This window comes from Mustela lutreola, chromosome 12 (assembly GCF_030435805.1).
Source record: "Mustela lutreola isolate mMusLut2 chromosome 12, mMusLut2.pri, whole genome shotgun sequence".
In the NCBI taxonomy this organism is placed as follows: domain Eukaryota; kingdom Metazoa; phylum Chordata; class Mammalia; order Carnivora; family Mustelidae; genus Mustela; species Mustela lutreola.
Window position 1 is genome coordinate 53423761 of NC_081301.1, and position 22276 is coordinate 53446036.

Consider the following 22276-nt stretch of genomic DNA (forward strand, 5'->3'; position numbering starts at 1 on the left):
TCTACCCTGAAACTCCCCTAGAGTCACAGTGATAATGATGAATACTTAGGCAGCAGCTACCCCTGTCTGTAGGGCCAATTCTGCCTAATCTCACAGTAGCTAGATGTTGCAAATGAGTATATAAACCCCATGTGCTCAGTACTATTACTTTATTATTTCATTTATTATAGTGATAAAGAAACAGAGGCCTTGAAAGTTTAGTTAACTTGACCAATATCACATAGCTAATTTATGGTGAAGCTGGGTCAAAATTCACATCTCCTGTCTTTAATAGAGTTGTGCTGACTTCAAGCACTTGGCATATTTACTTTCTTTGTTCTTTTTCCTCCTGGTTTTAGAAAAAGTGATTTATAAAATAGAGATTTTGGACTCTTCAAAGTGGCATTTCTAGTGTTCGATGTCAACATAATGGTTCTCGGGGACCGAGTTCTCTGAAAATCTCTGATCCTTGCAGATGGGCACCCACATGTCCATCTCAATTTGCTTTGCAGCATGCTGTGAACCACATGAAAGTGGCCTACATGCCACCCATGCAAGATATAGGCCTCCATCCGGGACATGTGCAGTTTGCCTTTTCCATCAGTAACCAACATGGCAGCACTTTGCACGGGATCTGCTTTAACATCACAGTTCTTCCAGTGGACAATCAAGTTCCTGAGGTATGTATGATGTTTGATATTAAAGATGACAAGGCTGGAAGATCTCAGGAAAGAAAGGGAAGACTTGAAGACTTACTAAAAATGCTAACTTTCCTTCAGGCTATTTTCCAGAATTTTTTAATTTTTCAGCTACAGTGTAGGAAAAAAAGCTTGGGGAGGGGAGTCTTTCACCTCCCATGGGACTTTCTGTCTGAAAGGTGAGATTTTCCAGTTGCTGAATTTGGCAATATTTTCAAAGCTTTATCATAACCTCTTTCATTTTCTTTCCTTTCTGCTAAGTCTCACATGCTGATCAGGGGAAGGGGATTAAGTTATGGGTCTCTTAGCAACCGGAAGGACTTATTTGATCTCATTGCAGGCCAACTCTAAGCTTGCTAATCTAAATAAGGTTTTTAATTTTTCAAATGAGTGAAGATGGGTTCTTCTATCCTCTCCCATCCCAGCCCTAGTGTTGACATAAGCGGTCAAGAAGCTGGGCCTCTTATTAAAACTGAACTGCAAAGGCGATGCTACCTTGTCTACATCTTATATGTGAGGCTAGACTTCAAAGTGAAAGTTTGATCCAAACCCCATCAGGAGGTCAGACTTAACTCGTGTGGCTATTCCTGGGCTCATTTTACCCTCATAAGTAGAAAGACAAGGTAGGATTACCTATTCATCAGGACCCAGAGGGATGAGAACCCATACTTCTCTCACCCCTAAGGAAAGAGATCACCTTCCAGGCACCTGCTTGGAGGACAGTCAGGAGCCCTGAGGCTCCCTTTCCTGCTTCCTCCTCCACATTTCTACATCTGCCCAAAGTTGGATGGCAGATGTCTCACTCTGAGGGAACAAGTGGCTTTCCCAACCCACAGAGCTATTCTGACAGAGCCAAACAAGACTTTTAATTAGTGAGTTGTCAACATTCACACATTTCATATCAAGTCTGGCTTTCTGACTTCTCTTGAAAATTTGGGACCTCGAGGAAGAGTAAACTCACTTACTTATCCTGCGCAGCAGTTGCCTGGGCTTGCTCTCCAGTCTCCAGAGGCCCCACCACGCTCAGCACACTCATTTACATTGCTGGCCTGCCCCCTCAGGCCTCTGAACTTGCCATTTTTGGCAGAAGATGTGCCAAAGAGCTCACGAAAAAGACCAAAGAATCCAAACTATATTCTTTGATTCCTTCCCTGTCAGGGACCAGATCACATTCCCCGTGGAAGAAATAGTTTAGAATGTCTGTTTATTTTATTAGATTTTATTCATACCATCTTTTTCCACGTATGAGATACACGCCCTGAACTAGGCCAGCATCTTAAGAAGTCAAAGCATCTTCTAAAACAGTCACGGAGATAAATAGTGTTTTAAGCAAAGCAATCCAAACCTCTTGCTAGAGAAGAATGATCTGTGGAGAAAACTAGAAACATTCAAGTGAATAGTTAACCTCCCTCGTTTGAAGGTAGACTGAGTAGCTCTGAGGACTCGGGGCTAACGTGGCATAGCACCTTCTTTTTCCTATAGTGCATGGGACAAAAGAAATCATGCCTTAGAAAACTGAGACCATTAGAAATAAAATCAAATGAGTAGCTTAAGTGAAACCAGTCGCAAGAGTGTTTTCCTGGCATAAAATACCCACAGATAGCTGAGTTGAGTGATAACCACTAGGTGATTTTAATATCATGCTAATGGGAAGGCCCAAAACCTAAACACTAGGTTTGGGCAGAGACTGAAAAGTTAGTGGTGAATGAGTTGGGGGAAATTAGCCTTATGCTTTTATTTTTTGAAAGTTGCCCTAAAATACATATATATTTTGAAAGCCATAGAGTACAGCGGAGTATATCTCTTGAAACATTAGCATCTCGGGGTATTAATTGATGCAAATTTGGAATCAATGAGGTTGGCAGATGTGGACCTTGTCTCAAAGATAATGCTCCTCTTTTAGTAATAGGAGTATTCTTTCCTTCTCCTACAAACAGTAAAAGTGTAGGAGTAAGCCGTGTGGGAAGGATGGGGGCGAGAGTCATTGTAGGGAGAGAAGTCCCTTGTATTGTGTTTTCCTTTCTAGTAGAGGTAGCTTATTTAAGAATAGAAGGCAACTGTCTCAGGGTGGTTGGTCTAATAATTTCCTTGACCCAGGGGGCTGCCTTGGGGCAGCTGTGCCCTTGTGGGCAGGAGGTTAGAGGAGGGCTCTGAGTGAAGGCTGTGACTTGTCCTTGCTCACTTCTTTTTCCTCTGCCCATTTCCACGCCCCCCAACCCCCCCCCCTCCAACCACTCCCTTTATCAACTTTTTCCTCAGGAACATTCTGCCTTCTGGGAGCAGCAGCTGGTCTGAAGAGAGCAGCTTCTTTCTTGAAGAATGCTGTATCCTCACATGGGTGGGGCACTTACCTCAGACCTTTAGGAGGGGAACTTCAGAGCCCATGATTGGTACCCCAACTCTATCTGCTTGCTTTTACTTCTGTGTAGTAATATAAATTTAGGAGAATGAGAGGCTAAACAAAGTTCACCAATACATACATATACATATATATATATATATACATATGTATATGTATATATATATATATCAAACAACAACAAACAACACTTATATCAAATTCCCCTAGAGGACATATATATATACATGTATGTGTGTGTATATATATATATATATATATATATATATATATATCCAGCAATGGGGGGTATGGACATGGTGATGGACGTTACTATTTCCTCTATTTAGTGCCACTGATAGTAACCAATTTGGTTGCTGCTTCCATTATAATGGGGTCTGAGGTAATGAATTGTAGATACTTTCAAGCTTACAAATCCACCTTGCTTCTTTGTATACCTCAGTGCTTAGAATTGGAAATGTTTAGTAAAAATTTTTTTCAGCTGGGACGCCTGGGTGGCTCAGTTGGTTGGACGACTGCCTTCGGCTCAGGTCATGATCCTGGAGTACTGGGATCGAGTCCCGCCATCGGGCTCCCAGCTCCATGGGGAGTCTGCTTCTCTGTCTGACCTTCTCCTCATTCATGCTCTCTCTCACTGTCTCTCTCTCAAGTAAATAAGTAAAATCTTTAAAAAAAAAATTTTTTTTTCAGCCAAGATGTTCAGCTATGAACTTGTTCCCTTTACTACATCCTTGAAAAATTAATTGACATGTGAAGGTGGTACTAGACGTTTTCCATTTATTTAATGAGCTCAGTCTTCAGGAAAAGCTCATAGAATGTTTTCTTCCTTCTTTTTAGGTGTTTACCAGCTCCCTGAGAGTGACTGAGGGAGGTCAGTGTATCATCAGCACAGAGAATGTTCTGGTTTCTGATGTGGATACCAAACTGGACAACATCTATCTCTCCCTGCAAAGACCGCCTCAGTGTGGAAGTGTGGAGCTGGATGGATTTCCTCTAAACACAGGAGGCACATTTTCTTGGGGAGACCTCCATGCCTTAAAAGTTAGGTTAGAACAATTCCTGGATCTCTTTTTTGATATGCTTTGGCCTTCATCTGGATGAGTTGTGAGGCAGAGTAAAAGATAGAAGTTTGTTCGATTTTTTCAGGGTTACTGGCAAGCCAGTTAATACTTCAAGGGTCAGTTGAAAATTTGAAATGATAAACTTTCAATTTCCCTCCAGACATTTTCTTTCCATCTGTCTAGCTTGTACCAGTGGAAATGACTTTTTGGATATTTGAACAATAGGAGTTAATTACCATGAATGTTAATTTGCTTCAACTATACATATCACAAGAGGCAGTAGCCAAACTAGATGAATATAGACTGAAATAATTTATATGGCTAATCTATATAGTTGAACTTGGCTTTAAGGACAGTCAGTTTCACTGTGGAAACTGGGAATAAATTCTGTTGATCAGTATATACTTAGGGTTAATTTCTATTCCATTGTACTGGGAAGGGACTTGCAGGCAAACATGAAGGGTAGACTGGGTAGGTAGAGCATGGAATAGTACTTGGGTTTCTGACAGAGAGAGCAATTTATTTGTCAAGGTCCTACAGCAGTTCCCCTCACCTTAAGGTCTTTCACCTTTCTTGCTACTGTGGTTCTCTAAGAAACTTTCCTGCAGAATTTAGTAACATGCCTTCCCTGTAAAACAATGCAAGATACTCAAAAGCAAGGATCAGGTAGACAGATATACTAGCTGACTTTTCATTTATAGGTTCAAATTGTAAATGGGAATTTTGACCTCTCAGAAGGTATTAGGCATCAAATGCTTAATTCCACACTTGGAAGTTGACTAGGAGCTCAAATTTGTGCACAAGAACATCAATTTCATCTGAAATTTAGTTTGGTTACATTAGTTATTCATGATCTCTAATATATTGACCTCTTTTTCACTACTCATCTTATCCTCATTAAAATTTCCTTTTTTTAGAGATCTCAGCTCTTAGCTACATGTTAGAATAAGAGCTCTGTTTAGGTAATTCTTACTAGGGAGCAAGCGATGGATAGAAGAGTACTATTATCTGCCAGCACATATAATTCAAGGACTTGCAGTTGTGGTTTTTTTTTTTTTCCCCATTTAATCTTTACAGTAATCAAGCCTGACAAGGTCAATGGTTGTATTCTCATATTATGTGGTATATATTATATTATAGTTGAAGAAACTCGGAGGTTGAGGTCACTCAGTTAGTATCTGGAAGAGTCTGGTTTGGGAAATTCTGTTTGATTCCTTAGCCATGCCTTTGGATGTGTACTCCTAGATCCGCTTGGCTCTTTTAGGGGTATTAGTATGGTAAGATAGGACCTAGTACATTATCACATATCTATTTTTGATGAAAATATCAAGGAGCATAAGAGGCAGTGTGTGGGAGGGATACTGGGGTGGGAGTGGACTTTCTTCACCACTGGAATGGAATCCCAAACCTGAGTCCCTACCCAGTGTATGGGTAAGAATAGTTCTGAGTAAAATTATCTTTTAACCTGGGATTTTTTCATATCTAAGTGCTTTATATGATTGATATATGATTTTTTAATATTTATTTGAGAGAGAGAGAGCATGTGCATGTGAAAGAGGAGAGGGGCAGAGGGAAAGGAAGAGAGAGAGAATTTCAAGCAGACTCCCTGCTGAGTGTAAGCCCAAATCAGGGCTCCATCCTAGGACCCTGAGATTATGACCAGAGCCAAAACCACGAGTTAGATGCTCAACCAACTGAGCCACTCAGGTACTCCTCAATATTATTTTTATGTAAATTTTAATTTTATTTCTTAGGGCTTATTTCCTATTTTGAACAAATCATTGATGAGCTAAAAATTTGGCTCAATTCAACCACTCTTTAGAACTTACCATGTATCACTACAGTGGTTGGAGAGTAGATGGAAAGTCTTGAATTAGACAATTCTGTTATAAAACTTGACTGGAAATTAAAGAAAAGTAGGGCCAAAGCTAACTCAAGGAAAAATATTTTGAAGTCTGGAGAGATTCAAAAATCTTTATAGGTTGAGTGAAAGAGAGCTAGTAAATAGAAAAAAGAAAATGGCAGAAGAGAAGCAATAAATAATTCGTAGATCAGAGTTTTGTAGAAGAACTGAATAGATCGAAAGTACAGGCAGAAAGATCAGTCTTAAAAATGGTGGAGGAGGGGCCTCATCAAGATTCACAGTGTCCTTCTTTTACCTACTATCTGTCTCAGTTACTCCCCAGCCCCAGCCTTATTTTATGTAAGTAAGCAAAACTACACCAACTGGTTCCCATTGCCATGGTGGCAACTTGAAGGGCTAATTTTGGTTTGTCAGACATATCATGAAACCATATAAAACACTTTTCCAGGGTGGAGCAAATTTTTACATTCAGGGACACTTGAGTAGTTCGGTATGTGACTTTGTGATTATGTTATGTATTTTGTTATTCGTTTACTGGCCATATGGCCAAAGCCATGGAAGAGCTTTTGTGTCAGACATCTCCTACTGTCACAGTGGTCTTGAGGGGCTAGTGGCAAATATCATCCCCACAGGTATCAGCATGATGGCTCTGAGAGACTTCAGGATGACATATTCTTGGAGGTCACAGATGGCATGAATTCAGCAGAATTTGTTCTACATGTTGAGGTGGGTAGAATGTTTCCTTCCTCATTCATATAGAAATAAAGCATCTGGTTTAGAATCCCTTTTTTTTTTTTTTTTTTAAGAATGAGAGAGAGCGGGAGAGAGAGCATATAAATTGGGTGGGGACAGGTAGAGGGACAGAGAGAGATTCCACTTTCAGTCCAGAGCCTGATGCAAGCCTTGATCCCACAACCCTGAGATCATGACCAGAACCAAAATCAAGAGTCAGATGCCCAACCAGCTGAGCAGCCAGGCCCCTGCTTTGGAAGCCTCATTAGAATTCCTTGTAGAACTTGAAACTTGTGGACTCCAAACAAGAGCATACCTGCTTATGTCTGAACGTCTCAGGACAGGCAATAGACAGTGAAGATATATTGGTGAAATGGGCATGCTGCCTTTTCCTTCTAATCCATTTAAAGCTTAAGCCACTTGGACCTCAAACCCAGATACTTAACTTTAAAACCAGTTGGTTCTGTGTATAAATGGATTCTGATATTTCTGATGGCAGCTACCATCACTGGGCTTTTCCCTCTTGTGCAGAAGAAGCCATGTCTTTATGTGTGTGGTGCCCCTTTATGAATTCCTGCTCTATATACTCCTTTCTGAGATCTATTTGAAATGATGATTTTCCCCCTTTGGACAAATGATGAAAAAATCTGCACATCAAGGTTGATGGGAACCCCTGAGTTTCTCTGTTATGTGAACCCTTAAGTCCGTAAACAAAACTCATAGGGTTTGCAGGTATTTATACTTAGTGACAAAAGAAGGTCTGCAGAAAGAATTATCATGTCCCTCTTACTGTTATTTACCAAATTCTATTTCTGTTTGAATTTTGTCAGATCTCTGTGATGTGAAATTTTAATTAGTGGTGATAATGTGTTTGAATGATATTTTTATGGTTAATAATTAATTAAGAATGATCATATCCATCTAGTATTTTTAAGAAGTAGAAGGAATTATTTCCAGCACAGGGCAGTAGAAGGGGAAGGAATTATCTCCATTTTATAGGCAAGAAAACTTAGGTTCAAGAAGTTTCCATGACTTGCCCCAAATCATTCATTTGTGTGTACACAGTCTGTTTATTGTTACTTTTTAAGCAAAAGGGCACTGGCTTTGGAAGCCAATCAGAAGTACAGGTTATTTTTTGATAATTATGTGTGATTGTTTTCTCTCCTGAAAGAATGTTTTAAATATTATTGCCTTTGGGCTTCATTAACTATTTGAAACCTGAAGCTATTTTGTATTTTGTAAGGTGGTCATCATGGATATATTGATGACATTCATTAGATAGAGTCAAGAACAGTAACAATGAGCATCTTTAATGAATCCACTCAGAGGACATGAACAAAGATACTGTTTCCTAATAAGCCAATAGAAAATAGAAGAGTATTGCATATTTTTTTTAACCTCTGATTAAATAAGTAAATCTGAGTTTCTACTACCCCATTCCACTACCCTTTAAAGGAAGATATGAAAATAATCTCATGTATATTTGTTGTAGAGTTGTTAGCCTGTTTAAATAGCAGGGTGTGCAGATCATATATACATATTTACCTTTCTTCATTTGCTTACTCCATAAATATTTAAAAAGTACCTTCTGTAGGCCAGCTCCTATGCTAGATGCTTGGGATACAATGATGAACATGACAAAGAAACTCTCTGTTCTGTTAGAGATGATGGTCAGGGGATGATGGCAGACATTAAATAGATTATCACTGAAATGATTGATTAGTTAAAATGCTGTGTTCTGCGAATAAATGGAGTGCTAAAAAAGAGTAAATGGTAGAAGTCCCTAAGTGAGTCTGAGTCGTCAAAGAAGTTTTCCCTGAAGAATCCACATGTAATCTGAAGGAGAGGGTCGCTGAGCCAAGAGCTGAGGCTGAGCCTACCAAGCCAAGGGGCAGAGAGAGTGTGCAGAGATGGTGCAAAGACTGGAGATGGGGTCTTCTGGTGAAAAGGCAGTGGGGTGGCAGAGGCACTCTTACTGCGTGAAACGAGGCCTCAAACATTCTTGGAGTAGTGTTGGGAAGCAGCTGAAGGCCCCCATAAGGACAGGGCTCGAAGAAAGCCACATTTTATTTATTTATTTATGCATTTAATTTTTATTTTTAAAGATTTTATTGATTTATTTGACAAGGAGAGACAGGGAGAGAGGGAACACAAGCATGGGGAATGGGAGAGGGAGAAGCAGCAGTTTTCCCACAGAGCAGAGAACCCGATGCAGGGCTTGATCCCAGAACCCTGGAATCATGACCTGAGCCGAAGGCAGCCACCCAATCGACTGAGCCACCCAGGCACCCTGAAAGGCACATTTTAAAAGGTGAAAAATTTACATGATCTGAAGAGAAACCAGAGTTATAAAAGCCACATTTTAAAATGATCCCCATGGTTGAAGCAAGGGGGCAGGAAATGTGGGGTTGAGAGTATCCGCAGGCCAGACTTGATAACTAAGTGAGTAGCACACGTGCCAAGTTTGAGACTGTGAACTCAGAGACAGGATGGCCTTTTTTCTGATTTAAAAGACTTGCCTTAAAGAGGAGTCAAGATGGCGGAGAAGTAGCCCGCTGAGACGACATCAGGTAGCAGATCAGTTAGATAGCTTATCTAAACATTGCCACACCTACAAATCCAACGGGAGATCGCAGAGAAGAAGAACAGCAATTCTAGAAACAGAAAATCAACCACTTTCTGAAAGGTAGGACTGGTGGAGAAGTGAATCCAAAGTCACGGGAAGGTAGACTGCGGGGGGAGGGGCCGGCTCCTGGCAAGCGGCAGAGCAATGGAGCACAAAATCAGGACTTTTAAAAGTCTGTTCTGCTAAGGGATTTCGCTCCAGAGGCTAAACCGGAATGAAGCCTACGTGGGGTCAGGATGGCCCCAGGTCCCGCAGGGTCACAGAAGGATCGGGGGTGTCTGAGTGTCACAGAACTTGCAGGTATTAGAACAGGGAAGCCAGCTACAGAGACAGAGCCGAGGAGTGAGCTCTCTGCTCGGGGTTACCTTGAACCGGTCTCAGGCTCGGTGAGCTTGGAGCGCGGCCAGAGGCCAGGGAGATGGGAGTGATTGAGCACTGTTCTCTGAGGGCACACTGAGGAGTGGGGCCTTGAGCTCTCGGCTCCTCCAGGCTGGAGACCGGAAGGGTGCCATTTTCATTTCCGTCCTCTGGAACTCTGTGGAAAGCCCTCAGGGAACAAAAGCTCCCGAAACCCCGAACCTGAGCGGATTACTCAGCCCAGCCCTTGGTAAGGGCTGTGCAATTCCGCCTGGGGCAAAGACACTTGAGAATCACTACAACAGGCCCCTCCCCCAGAAGATCAACAAGAAATCCAGCCGAGACCAAGTTCACCTACCAAGGAGTGCAGGTTCAATACCAAGGAGAGCAACAGAATTCCAGAGGAGGAGAAAGCAAAGCACTGAACTCATGGCTTTCTCCCCATGATTCATTAATCTTGCAGTTAATTTAATTTTTTTTTCAATTTTTTTTCTTCTTCTGCTAAATTTTTTTAAAACTTTTACCTTTTTCTTTTTTAACGTTTTTTAACAAGTTTATCTAATATATATATTTTTAATATTTTTTCTTTATTCGTTTTCTTTTTTTAATTGTTTTTTTTTTTCCTGAACCTCTTTTTATCCCCTTTCTTCACCCCATGATTTGGGGTCTCTTCTGATTTGGTTAAAGCATATTTTCCTGGGGTCTTTGCCTCCCCTTTAGTATTTTACTTGCTCCTTGATATACTCTTACCTGGACAAAATGACAAGGCGGGAAAATTCACCACAAAAAAAAAGAACAAGAGGCAGTACCGAAGGCTAGGGACCTAATCAATACAGACATTGGTAATATGTCAGATCTAGAGTTCAGAATGACAATTCTCAAGGTTCTAGCCAGCCTTGAAAAAGGCATGGAAGATATTAGAGAAACATTCTCGGGAGATATAAAAGCCCTTTTTGGAGAAATAAAAGAACTAAAATCTAACCAAGTTGAAATAAAAAAAGCTATTAATGAGGTGCAATCAAAAATGGAGGCTCTCACTGCTAGGATAAATGAGGCAGAAGAAAGAATTAGTGATATAGAGGACCAAATGACAGAGAATAAATAAGCTGAGCAAAAGAGGGACAAACAGCTACTGCACCACGAGGGGAGAATTCTAGAGATAAGTGACACCATAAGACGAAACAACATTAGAATAATTGGGATTCCAGAAGAAGAAAGAGAGAAAGGAACAGAATGTATATTGGAGAGAATTATTGGAGAGAATTTCCCTAATATGGCAAAGGGAACAAGCATCAAAATCTAGGAGGCGCAGAGAACACCCCTCAAAATCAACAAGAATAGGTCCACACCCCATCACCTAATAGTAAAATTTACAAGTCTTAGTGTCTTAGTGACAAAGAGAAAATCCTGAAAGCAGCCCAGGAAAACAAGTCTGTAACATACAATGGTAAAAATATTAGATTGGCAGCAGACTTATCCACAGAGACCTGGCAGGCCAGAAAGAGCTGGCATGATATATATCAGAGCACTAAATGAGAAAAACATGCAGCCAAGAATACTATATCCAGCTAGGCTATCATTGAAAATAGAAGGAGAGATAAAAAGCTTTCAGGACAAATAAAAGACTTACCGTTTTGAGGCGCCTGGGTGGCTCAATTGGTTCAGCCGCCCACTCTTGATTTCATCTCAGGTCATGATCTCAGGGTTGAGATCAAGCCCTGGGTGGGGCTGAGTGCTCAGTGTGGAGTCTGCTTGTGATTCCCTCTCCCTCTGTCTCATTCCCCTGCTTGCGTGCGTTCTCTCTCTCTCTCTCTCTCTCTCAAATAAATAAATAAATAAATAAATACATGTTTTTTAATTAAAAAACAGTAACAGACTTGCCTTTTCAAGTGTCTTCATTATCCTGTTGGATTCAGAGAGCCGAGTGGACCCATGTTACTCTTCTTTTCCTTTCTACTTTAGAGCTTTATTTTCAGAACAATGAGAGAAAAACGTTTTGTCGAGGTGAAGCCTGGGATTGATTTAATGGTTATGCAGTTCCAGAGTTAACTCAAAATGTTTGAAATAAGCTGCTGCTTATTGTAAGTTTGGAGAAACTTCCTGGGTGGCAAGAAGTTGAGGGTAGACAAAAGCTTTGTAATCACCAAATAATTTGAAATATAAATAACTCTAATGTGGTAAATGTAAATGCATCAGACCACAAGGACCAGATTTCCTCTGGAATATGTGTGAATTTAATAAAGGAGGTTAGGGACTTTAGCAAAGACTAATTTGTATTACATTTACATTTTGTCTCTCTAGAAACGGATGAGAGCTCTGAGTCCCAAACCATAACCATACCCTTCCATTCCTACCTCAAATGTGTCTCACGTTGGCCATTTCTTACAAGATGGTTCATATGGGGAAAAGATATAGCCTGCTTGGCCAGATTCCATGACTATTGTTTCTTGTGTCTGGAAGATCGAAAATGCCTGTCATTCCGGCTGAGCTATGGTTTACCAGCTGGGCAATTTGTCATTGTTCTCTTTTATCTCGAACACATGCATTTTTTCCCCTAGGTATTCCCTGTAAATGATGAGCCACCAATCCTAAAGGCTGACCTCAACCCCATGATGCATTGCGCGGAGGGTGAAGAGGTGGTCATCACCTCAGAATACATTTTTGCTACTGATGTGGACAGTGATGACTTGAAGCTGATGTTTGTGATTGCTCGAGAGCCTCAACATGGGGTGGTGAGGAAAGCTGGAGTCACAGTGGATCAGTTCTCTCAGGAAGATGTCATCTCAGGGGCCGTGACATACAAACACACGGGTGAGTGACCACATGGTGACTGGCGCGCATGAACGGACACAAGCCCCACCACAGAGTCGTAACTCATAACCCCACTTCTTGCTGTGGGTTTGATAATCTAACAATCTTGATGCTTGCTTCCATTAAAAAAGAAGCAAGTATAATCTTTTTGTAAGTATAATCACCGTATTTGTAAGTATAATCACCATATTTAGTATTTGTAAGTATAGTCACCATATTTAGAAGGATTTCTGATCTCTATAACATGAATTTCAGAGTGGAGAAGGAACAAGTATTCTTGCTGCCTTGTTCCTGAAGCTTCCACTTAGACCTTTAATTCACCCCGGGTTGTCTACATTCCCTTTTTAGTCAATTTGAAGAAGACTGTATTTGACCATCACAGTTTGGGATCCATAAGTCATAGCAGAAATGCATGAACTAAGCACTCTAAGATAATTATAATTATACTTTTAAGGGGTATCTGGCTGGCTCAGTTGGTAGAGCATGCAACTCTTGATCTTGGGGTCAGGAGTTGGAGCCCCATGTCAGGCATAGCGATGACTTAATAAAAATTTTAAAAAGAAGTCTACTCTAGATCACCAGCTAGCTCCTAAGAAGTAACTTGTCTGCCTTTTGAGTTCCTGAAAAGCAAAGGTGGTATCTTACGTTTTGTGTAATGCTCATGTCAATAGACGCGAGGAGATGACAGATAATGATACAGTAAAGGCTTGTTTATTAGCATCGTTCTTTCATTTCTGGCATCCTGTTATCTTGTTACCCAGAAGGTATTTGCTCCCCATGTAAAATGTTCAAATAAAGAAAATATTAATTCAACATCTGTTATTTGCAAGAGAGAGTACTAGGCATTAATGGGCTACAAAGGAGTATACTCCAGAGTCAGCTGTGAAGGACTTTTAGTAGATGGACCCACTCATGTGCAAAGGAAACAGTGTCCCATAATCAGTACCTCATCAATCACTGCCCCTTGCACTTCTTCTGATCTCTAGTTTGAGTGCCCTTCCTCGGTAATAATACTATATACTTCCCGTCGCTCCCTTTTATTGCTGCTTGATTACAACCTCAGGTGTCCTCATCCACATGCCACTCTCATGTGTGGATTCCACAGGAAGCGGGGTGGGCTATAGAAGGTCAGGTGAGGGTGAAGGGAGTACGAGGTATCAGAATTCCAATCACTTTCTTATTTGAAAACACGTGGAGAAAACAAGCAGTGAGTGGGAGAGGAAACCCGGGATGGGGGGGTTAGAGATAGAAAAGGAGGAATTTGGAAATGGCGGGGAGATATTGTGAAATGGTATTTTTATAGGTACTTTGGAAAATAATTTATTAGGATGCCCATTGTTTAATGGTTAATTACTTAGTGGGGCACATTTTAATCACTCTGCCACACATCTTTTATTTATTTATTTATTTAAATGGTATCTCCTTTTCTTCTTAAGTGTATTTAGTCTTAGGAAGGGTTTCACTGCTTATTTTCCTGGCTTGGGGAGCAGAGTCCACCTGCTTGATGTCTCTTGAGGGTCCACAGCAAATCGCTTCATTTTGATTTCCCCAGTAGATGTCAGATAGACTAGCAGAAAAGGGATCAAAGACCAACCACTGTTGGTCTGTGAGTTTTTACATAATTTTAACACCTGTGGCAGGCTAAAGCAACATAGAAACATTAGGGGTGAGATGAATCTGTCTTCCCTGCCAGTGCTTTGTTCCAAGTGCTAACCAACAGGTGTTGGTCTTTATCAATCCCTTTGGTGTGATGGCCATGTAAGGATGTATGAACTCTTTTTGTTTTCCCCCATGAGACCTAGTAGGATGTGAGGCAAATCATTTCAGACAGATGGGTATTTTACTGTTGCTGTGTTACTAAATTAGCAGAAATACTGCCAATTTGAAAGGTGGTTTGTTATTTGAATGATATGTTTCCTTATAACGTTCTCCCAATGACTCAATTGGTAGTGCTTTAGTGCTATGCAGGAGAGAGTGTGAAGAACCACGGGTCTACAGGGCCTGAAGTTTCGATGGCTCTGCTCTTGCCTCTGTATGTGGATTATAAAGGACACCTGGGGGGTGATTTTTTCACCATTATTTTAGTTGCTTTCCATGATGATAAAAATAATACCACATGCCCATTTCAAAAAAGACTTGCAAAGTGTAGATAAGCATAATGAAATTTCAAAAAATCACTTATTTACCTCTCAAAAATGGTCCCTGTTAACATTTCGATATTACAGTACTTTTTCTTCCTTCTTTAAAAAAAATATTTATTTATTTATTTATTTGAGATAGAGAGAGGGTGAGGGGGAGAGAGAGGGAGAACACATGCGGGGTGGGGTTGGAGAGAAAAGGGAGAGGAATAAGCAGACTCCCTGCTGAGTAGGGAGCATGAGGCTTGATCCCAGGACTCTGGGATCACCACCTGAGCCGAAGGCAGATGCTTTAACTGACTGAGCCACCCAGGCATCACTGTCTTCTTTATTCTAATCATAATTTTTACATGGTTGCTCATCATGTTGTATGTGCAGTTTTGTTGGTTACTTTTTACATTGAGATTATCAGCTAAAACATTGATTAAACAGTTATTCAATGTTACAAAGTTATTATAAATGTAAGTTTTAATAGTCAAATAATATTTTATGATGCAAAATGACATTATCCACGTACTCTTTTCCAAACATTAAGCATGAAGTCATTCAAAAAAACTTCGTAAATAACGTGGTGGTTAACAGTGTTAAGTGTAAATCGTGTCCTGACACCATGCTCCATTCAAGGTAGAGAATTCTCCACCCGTGTTGTAGCCTTTTTTTGTGACTAGATGCTGAGCCTGGCTTTCCAGCTTTTCTGTAAATGTATCCTATGCTTTCATTATATTAAAACCACAGTTATAGGGGCGCCTGGGTGACTCAGTGGGTTAAAGCCTCTGCCTTCGGCTCAGGTCATGATCCCAGGGCCCTGGGATTGAGCCCCGCATCAGGCTCTCTGCTCAGCAGGGAGCCTGCTTCCCTTCCTCTCTCTTTCTGCCTGCCTCTCTGCCTACTTGTGATCTCTGTCAAATAAATAAAATCTTAAAAAAAAAAAAAATCACAGTTATGGAAGGTACTGTTTGCTTTTTTCTTTCTTTCTTTCTTTCTTTCTTTTTTCTTTCTTTCTTTTTTTTTCTTTAAAAATGCTCCCTATTCTTCCTGGAATGATTTTTCCACTTGTCTTCTCAGCTCTCTGTCCCTGCAGGTCCGCCTTCCTCCATCCCAATTCTCTGCTTCATCTGCCTGGTAACTCATTCATCATTTAACGCTCACTATAAAGCCAGCAGAGCCTTCTGGGAAGACTTCTCTTTCTCTGTGATGTTGTCCTGTCCCCATGACCCTTTCTGCCAAAACTTTCATCTTTCTTCACCTTCAGCCCCTTGTACATATTCAGGCTGAGATATATGAGTTTTTCATTTAACTGGTAAAAAAAAAAAAAAATGACTTAATGTTGGCAGTTTCATATGGTTCTTTTTAATACACACACCTGTGATAGACTAACTAAATTGCGTTTCTTTCTCGACCATCAGATTGGGTCAGTGCCTGACATGTAACCTTTTGGCATTTGGCATTTGACATTCTTTTGAACTGTCTTTTGGCGCTTTCAGATGTCTGCCTGATTCTCTGCTGGAACACCCAGAAAATGAATTACCACATAGGAGGCATTAACTAATATGTATTTACCAAGTGAATGAGAAATAAATTAGTTTTATGCCAATTTATTTTTTATAAATATGAATAAATGAGAGGCATCTTATTTGTTACTGCTTCTAACATCAAAGGCTTATTATTTAATTCTAATTCTCTCCATGCCAACTTTATTTTTTCTTATGAGCCAAGTTTTCTCATTCTCCAATCCTGTGGCTGCTCAGTGATACCATCTCTTGATTTTCTTTGTCATTAAGTAGGGTAGAATAATGCCAAGCACAGTACTGTGTAGATTTGACCAATGTGTCTTGTGAAAAGAGACAACATCCCTGATCTTTTGTGCTCTTATCTCATCAAAACTCAAACAAAATTGCTTCCCTCGTGGTACTTTCAGTGTGATGCATGAGAATTACCAAAAGCATGTCTGCAGAATTTTTGTGTCCTGTGGGTAGTGAACGCTTCTACCTCTGTGCTGTTAGTGACCCAAGAGCAGATCAGCCAGTTTGCTGATAAACTCTAATCCTGACATTTTTTTTTTTCTGTCTTCCTCTCACTGCTTCATTTGGGGCCCTATGAAATCCCTACACATAGCCCTAAAGAATAAGAGGAAAAAAAAATACCACTTTTTCCCCATGTCCTGTTGCTATTTTGCTAACATCTTGGCTGTTATATAACGAGGAAAATATTGAAACAAATGACAAAAATGTGGTTCATCTTCCTAGTCTTTCTACTCTTCCTTCCCAGCTTCTGCTCCTAACTGCAGTGGTGTGGTGGTTGATGGTTGTCCATTTAAGGTAGTTAATGTAAATGGGAAGACAATGCAGTTGGAAGGACAAGGGTGCTTCTGCTCTCCCTGTGGTTGGTCCTAACACTAAACCATTAGGAAGAATGAAACCATCACTAGGCGAGCTTGGTACCTCTCCCTTGTTCATTTGTGAATGATCAGACCCTTTTCAGCCCCTTTTGCCTCTCCATTTGCCGAGAGATGGCTGTCAAGGATTTCACCAGAGGCAAGAGATAGGCAAGCATTTTTCTTTGTTATTTTCATGAAGATTTCCTTTCCCATTGATAAAACTGAGTATTACATGTTAGCCGCCTGAGGCTCTTTGCTCGCCACTCTTGCTTGTAGAAGAGGTGTGGGTAAATTTCATCTTAGTATTCTATATTTTTAAAGAAAGTCAGGTTTTAGCTGTAGTTGTGTCTTGCAGGTGGTGAGATTGGCCTGGTGCCTTGTTTGGATACCATTACGTTGGTGGTTTCGGATGGAGAAGCTGGCCCTTTTGTGAATGGCTGTTGCTTCAATGGGCCTCGTCCATCTGTTCCTCCTCATGAGTCCTTCCCGGTGTATGACCTCAATATCACGGTGCAGCCAGTGGACAACCAATCGCCTTCAATTGCAATAGGTGACAATGTTTTTTTTCTATCAAAGTTCCGTCATTTCATCTCGTATCATGTCTGTGGTTTAGTGAATTAGTGCACTTGACTTTGAGTTAAAATGGAAAACTGCCACGCAATTCTGCCTGCGAGAATTGCTTCCGCACAATTTCTAGAAAACTCCATATTTATAAAAGATAACAAGGCAAAAGCATTTATTTGTCTAAATATGTGTGTAATTCTGTGTGGAGAGAGAATGCGAGTGTGTTTGCATGTGAGTGAGCGTGTGTTGGGATGAGGACAACATTTGGAATCCTCGAATATTCTGGTTTTATTTCATGTGGGAAGATATTATTTGCCTGCTGGAGAGAGAGTAATTTATTTTAGCCATAATAATTTCTATTCGAGCAGAATGAAAATACCAGAGAGGCCATTTATACACATTTAACCTTATTTGCTTTTTAGAAAGTCATCGCTTCTTAGGCATTATGTATATGCTCTGTCTCTTAGAAGAAAAAAAAATACAAGCATATGTATGGATGTTATTGTAATTTGCAAGCTATCTCCCAAGCAGTGTTCTGGAAAGGAAGCATTATCCCTGCAGAATAATTAAGCACCAAGGCATGAAAAAAATGTTCGTTATGAGCAATTCATAATAGCTCACAGGCAATTAACACTCTGACAAACAGAGGTAGCAACTGATCTTGAAGAGTACATAAACTACATTGAGTGGCTTATCATTAAAATGGTTTGGCAATTCTTATTTTCATTTGTCACTTCTATAGAGGCACAAGGGAAATCAGAGTTCCTTGAGAATGACTAAAGGGCTGTCCTAGAGCGTTTAGTATTTCTGCTGTCTTTCCATTATTGTCTGGCTTGCTTGTACAAGAAAAAAAATATAATTCCACAAGTCAAATTAAATTCCACCCATTACCCCTGAATATTTTCACTGTAAGGAAAAATTATGCCAAAGGAAATGAACATCTCCCATGGAAGTATATTTGCATATGGGAGGCTTCTCTGAATTGGAATTGCAATCACTCCCTTTTGTTTTCACTATTCTGATTAGAGGATTTCATGCTAAATTGTAATTGCGTTGTTATTTGCATGCAGGTACCATGTTCGTGGTAGATGAGGGTTTCTCTGCAGCCCTTACTAGTAACCATTTGTCCGCCGCTGACCCTGACACTGCAGGAGACAACTTGGAATTTGTCTTGGTTTCTCCTCCCCAGTTTGGCTACCTTGAGAATACACTCCCCTCTGCAGGTTTTGAAAAAAGCAACATGGGTGTAAGCATAGGTAAGTCATGGCTTCGTGACCAGTGATAACTCGCCTATGTTTACGTTTCTGACTGGCTACATCATGCTTAATGACTGCGTAGGAACTTCAAAAAATGTTCAAAGCACTACATACACTCAAGGAATTGGTATTATAGTGGGTACTTTTAAATCTTGTTCTTTTTCATTTTAATTTTCTATCTTGAAGTGCCCCCACATATGGGAGTTTGCTTCAAATAAAATGGAATTTCACTTGTGAAAAATATAAGAATAAGTAGGGAAGAAAGAACATTTTTAAAAGACCTTCAGAGCAACACAGAATACTGTGATAGAATAAATCTGGTGGGAGCTTATAGGTCTCCTCTCAATCTTTTAGCACTTTTACTAGACATTGGCAGAAAATATTAGGATATGTTTCAGGGGTATAACAGAGAGAGAGCCTGAAATGTTGAAGGTGATGACTATAATTCTGGAACCAAATTGTATCTCAGATATTTAAATAGCTCTTGTATTTCAGGCAAAAACAACTAAAACAAAAACAGACACCAAAATAAAAATTATTCAAATACATTTTATCTGTTTATTCAAAGATAACACCTTAGAAATAAATGAACTAAAAGATTCTTTAAGCACTTTTGGGGGCTTATCCAGTTTAGCTATGAGAAAGGCTGGGTTTAAGATTAGTTGCATTAATAGAGTGACTGATTGGATATAAAGAAAAACAAGACTCAACTATATGGTGCCTACGAGAGACTAACTTCAGGTTCAGGGACCCACACAGGCTCAGAAATGAAGGAATGGAAAAAATATATATTCCATACAAATTGAAATAAAAAGAGAGACAGTGTCCTTATAACAGATAAAATAGACTTTAAGTCAAAACTGTAACAGGAGACAAAGAGGAATGTATATGTAAAATGTATAATGTAAAATGACAAGGGAGTCAGTTCCTCAAGAGAATATGACAGTTGTAAACTTACATGCATACAACATTGGAACACCTTAAAATATTAAACATATGCTAACAGATCTGAAGGAAGTAATGACAACAATGCAATAATAGTAGGGGACTTCAGTACTCCACTTTCAATAGTGGGTAGATCATCTGCCGGAAAATCAACAAGGTAACAGTGGACTTAAACTGTATATTAAACCAAAGGAACCCAGTAGACATATACATTACATTCCATCCAACAAACACAGAATCCACATTTTTCTCAAACATATGTGGGACATTCTGCAAGATAGATCATATGATCTGTCACAAAACAAGTCTTAGCAAATTTTAAAAAAACAAAGTCATACCAAGTATCTTTTCTGATCACAATGGTATGAAATTAAAATCAATAATGGAGGAAAAGTAGAAAATACACAAGTATGTGTAAATGAAGATACTCCTGAACAACCAGTGAATCAAAGATGAAATTTTAAAAAAATCCTGAGTTCTTGTCACAAGGGAAAATTTTGCTTTTTTCCTTTTTTTAATCACATCTCTAAGAGAAGATGGATATTAGCTGAACCTGTTGTAATCATTTCACCATATATGTAAATCAGACCCTCATGCTCTACACCTTAAATTTACACAGTGATGTATGTGAATTATGACTTAATAAAACTGGAAAAAGGAAAGAAGATCTTGAAACATAAATGGAAACACAACATACCAAAATATCTCAGATGCAGCAAAAGCAGTGCTAAGAGGGAAAGTTATAGTAATAATTGCTTCCATTAAAAAAACAAAAAAACAAAAAACAAAAAAATCTCAAATACACAGCCTAACTTTATAACTCAAGGAACTAGAAAAATAAGAACAAAATAAACCCAAAGTCAGCAGAAAGGAGAAAAGATTACAGTAAAAATAAGTGAAGTAGAGATTAGAAGAATAGAAAAGATGAAACTAGGATATGATCTTTCAAAAGGATAAATGAAATTGGCAAACCTTCACCTATCCTTACCATGTAAAAGAGAGGACTTAAATAAATATAACTTGAAATGAAAGAAGAGATATTATAACTGATGTCACAGATATACAGAGGATCATAAGAGACTATTATGAACAATTATGCATCAACAAATTAGACAATCTAAAAGAAATGGATAAATTCCTAGAAGCATACAACCTACCAACTACCAAGTCTGAATTGTGAACTAAAAACCCTGAATAGACCAAGAATGAGTAAGGAGATTTAATCAGTAACCAAAAACCTCTAAGAAAGAAAATCCCAGGACCAGATGTCTTTACTTGTTCTATTGAATTTTTAAAGAAGAGTTAACACTATTTTTAAGCTCTTGCAAAAAAAAATCAAATAGGAGGAAGAACTCCCAAACTCATTTCTAACACCAGAATTACCCTGATACCAAGGCCGGGTAAGGATACTATAAAAAGAAACCACAGACCAATATCCCTGAAGACAATAGATGCAAAAATTCCCTACAAAATATTAACAAACTGAATTCAGTAGCATGTTAAAAAAAATGATACACATGATTGAAAGGAAATTATACCTGGGATACAAGGGTGGTCAACATGAGCAAATCAATAAATGTGATTCACTACATTGATAGAAAGGACAAAAATTCTATGATCATCTCTATCGATACTAAAAAAGCATTTGTAAAATTCAACAGTGTTTTGTAATAAAAACTGTCAACAAATTTGGTATAGAAGGAATATACTGCAACATAATAAAAGACAAAATCACAGCTAGCATCATACTCAACAGTGAATGGTTAAAAACTTACTCTCCAAGATGAGGACCAAAACAAGTATGCCCACTCTTACCATTCCTATTCAACATAATACTGAAAGTCCCAGCCAGAGTAATTAGGCAAGAAAAAGAAATAAAAGTTGTCAAAGTAAAAGGAAGAAGTAAAATTGGCTCTGTTTGTAGATGATATTATATGTAAAAATTTTTTAAAGAAGTAAAAAATTTTTAAAGATTTCACCAAAAAACTGTAGAACAGGTCAGCAAATTAAGTAGTTTTAGGATACAAAATCAACATAAAAAGATTGGTTGTATTTCTATAACCAATGGTGAACTATCTGAAAAAGAAATAAAACAATTTCAATTACGATAACATAAAAAACAATAGAATACTTAGGAGTGAGTTTAACCAAGGAAGTGAAAGATTTATACACCAAAAACTGTAAGACATAAAATTGATGTCTTGATGGAAGAAATTGAAAAAGACAGAAAAGATGGAAAGATATATCCATGAATTGAAAGTGTTAATGTTGTTAAAATGTCCATACTACCCAAAGCCATTTATAGATTCAAGGCAATCACTATCAAAATTCAAATGACATTTTTCACAGGAATAGAAAAATCAATGCTAAAATTTCTGTGGAGCCACAAAAGGTCCTGAATTGCCAAGGCAATCCTGAGAAGGAACAAAGCTGGAGTCACCATGTTATTGGATTTCAAACTGTATTACAAAGCTATACTAATCAAAACACTTTGGTGTAGATCATAGAA

At 39.1% G+C, this 22276-nt stretch overlaps 1 protein-coding gene across 1 annotated transcript in view; it reads left to right on the forward strand.

Moving 5' to 3' along the window:
* Positions 1 to 22276, forward strand: part of FREM1 (FRAS1 related extracellular matrix 1) — a 181421-nt gene that overhangs the window by 82766 nt on the left and 76379 nt on the right. Inside the window, exons 13-18 of the mRNA XM_059142310.1 lie at positions 492 to 659; positions 3874 to 4082; positions 6594 to 6687; positions 12235 to 12487; positions 17358 to 17552; positions 18637 to 18822. Of these exons, the coding sequence (XP_058998293.1) occupies positions 492 to 659; positions 3874 to 4082; positions 6594 to 6687; positions 12235 to 12487; positions 17358 to 17552; positions 18637 to 18822 (1105 nt within the window). The remainder of the gene's footprint in view (positions 1 to 491; positions 660 to 3873; positions 4083 to 6593; positions 6688 to 12234; positions 12488 to 17357; positions 17553 to 18636; positions 18823 to 22276) is intronic.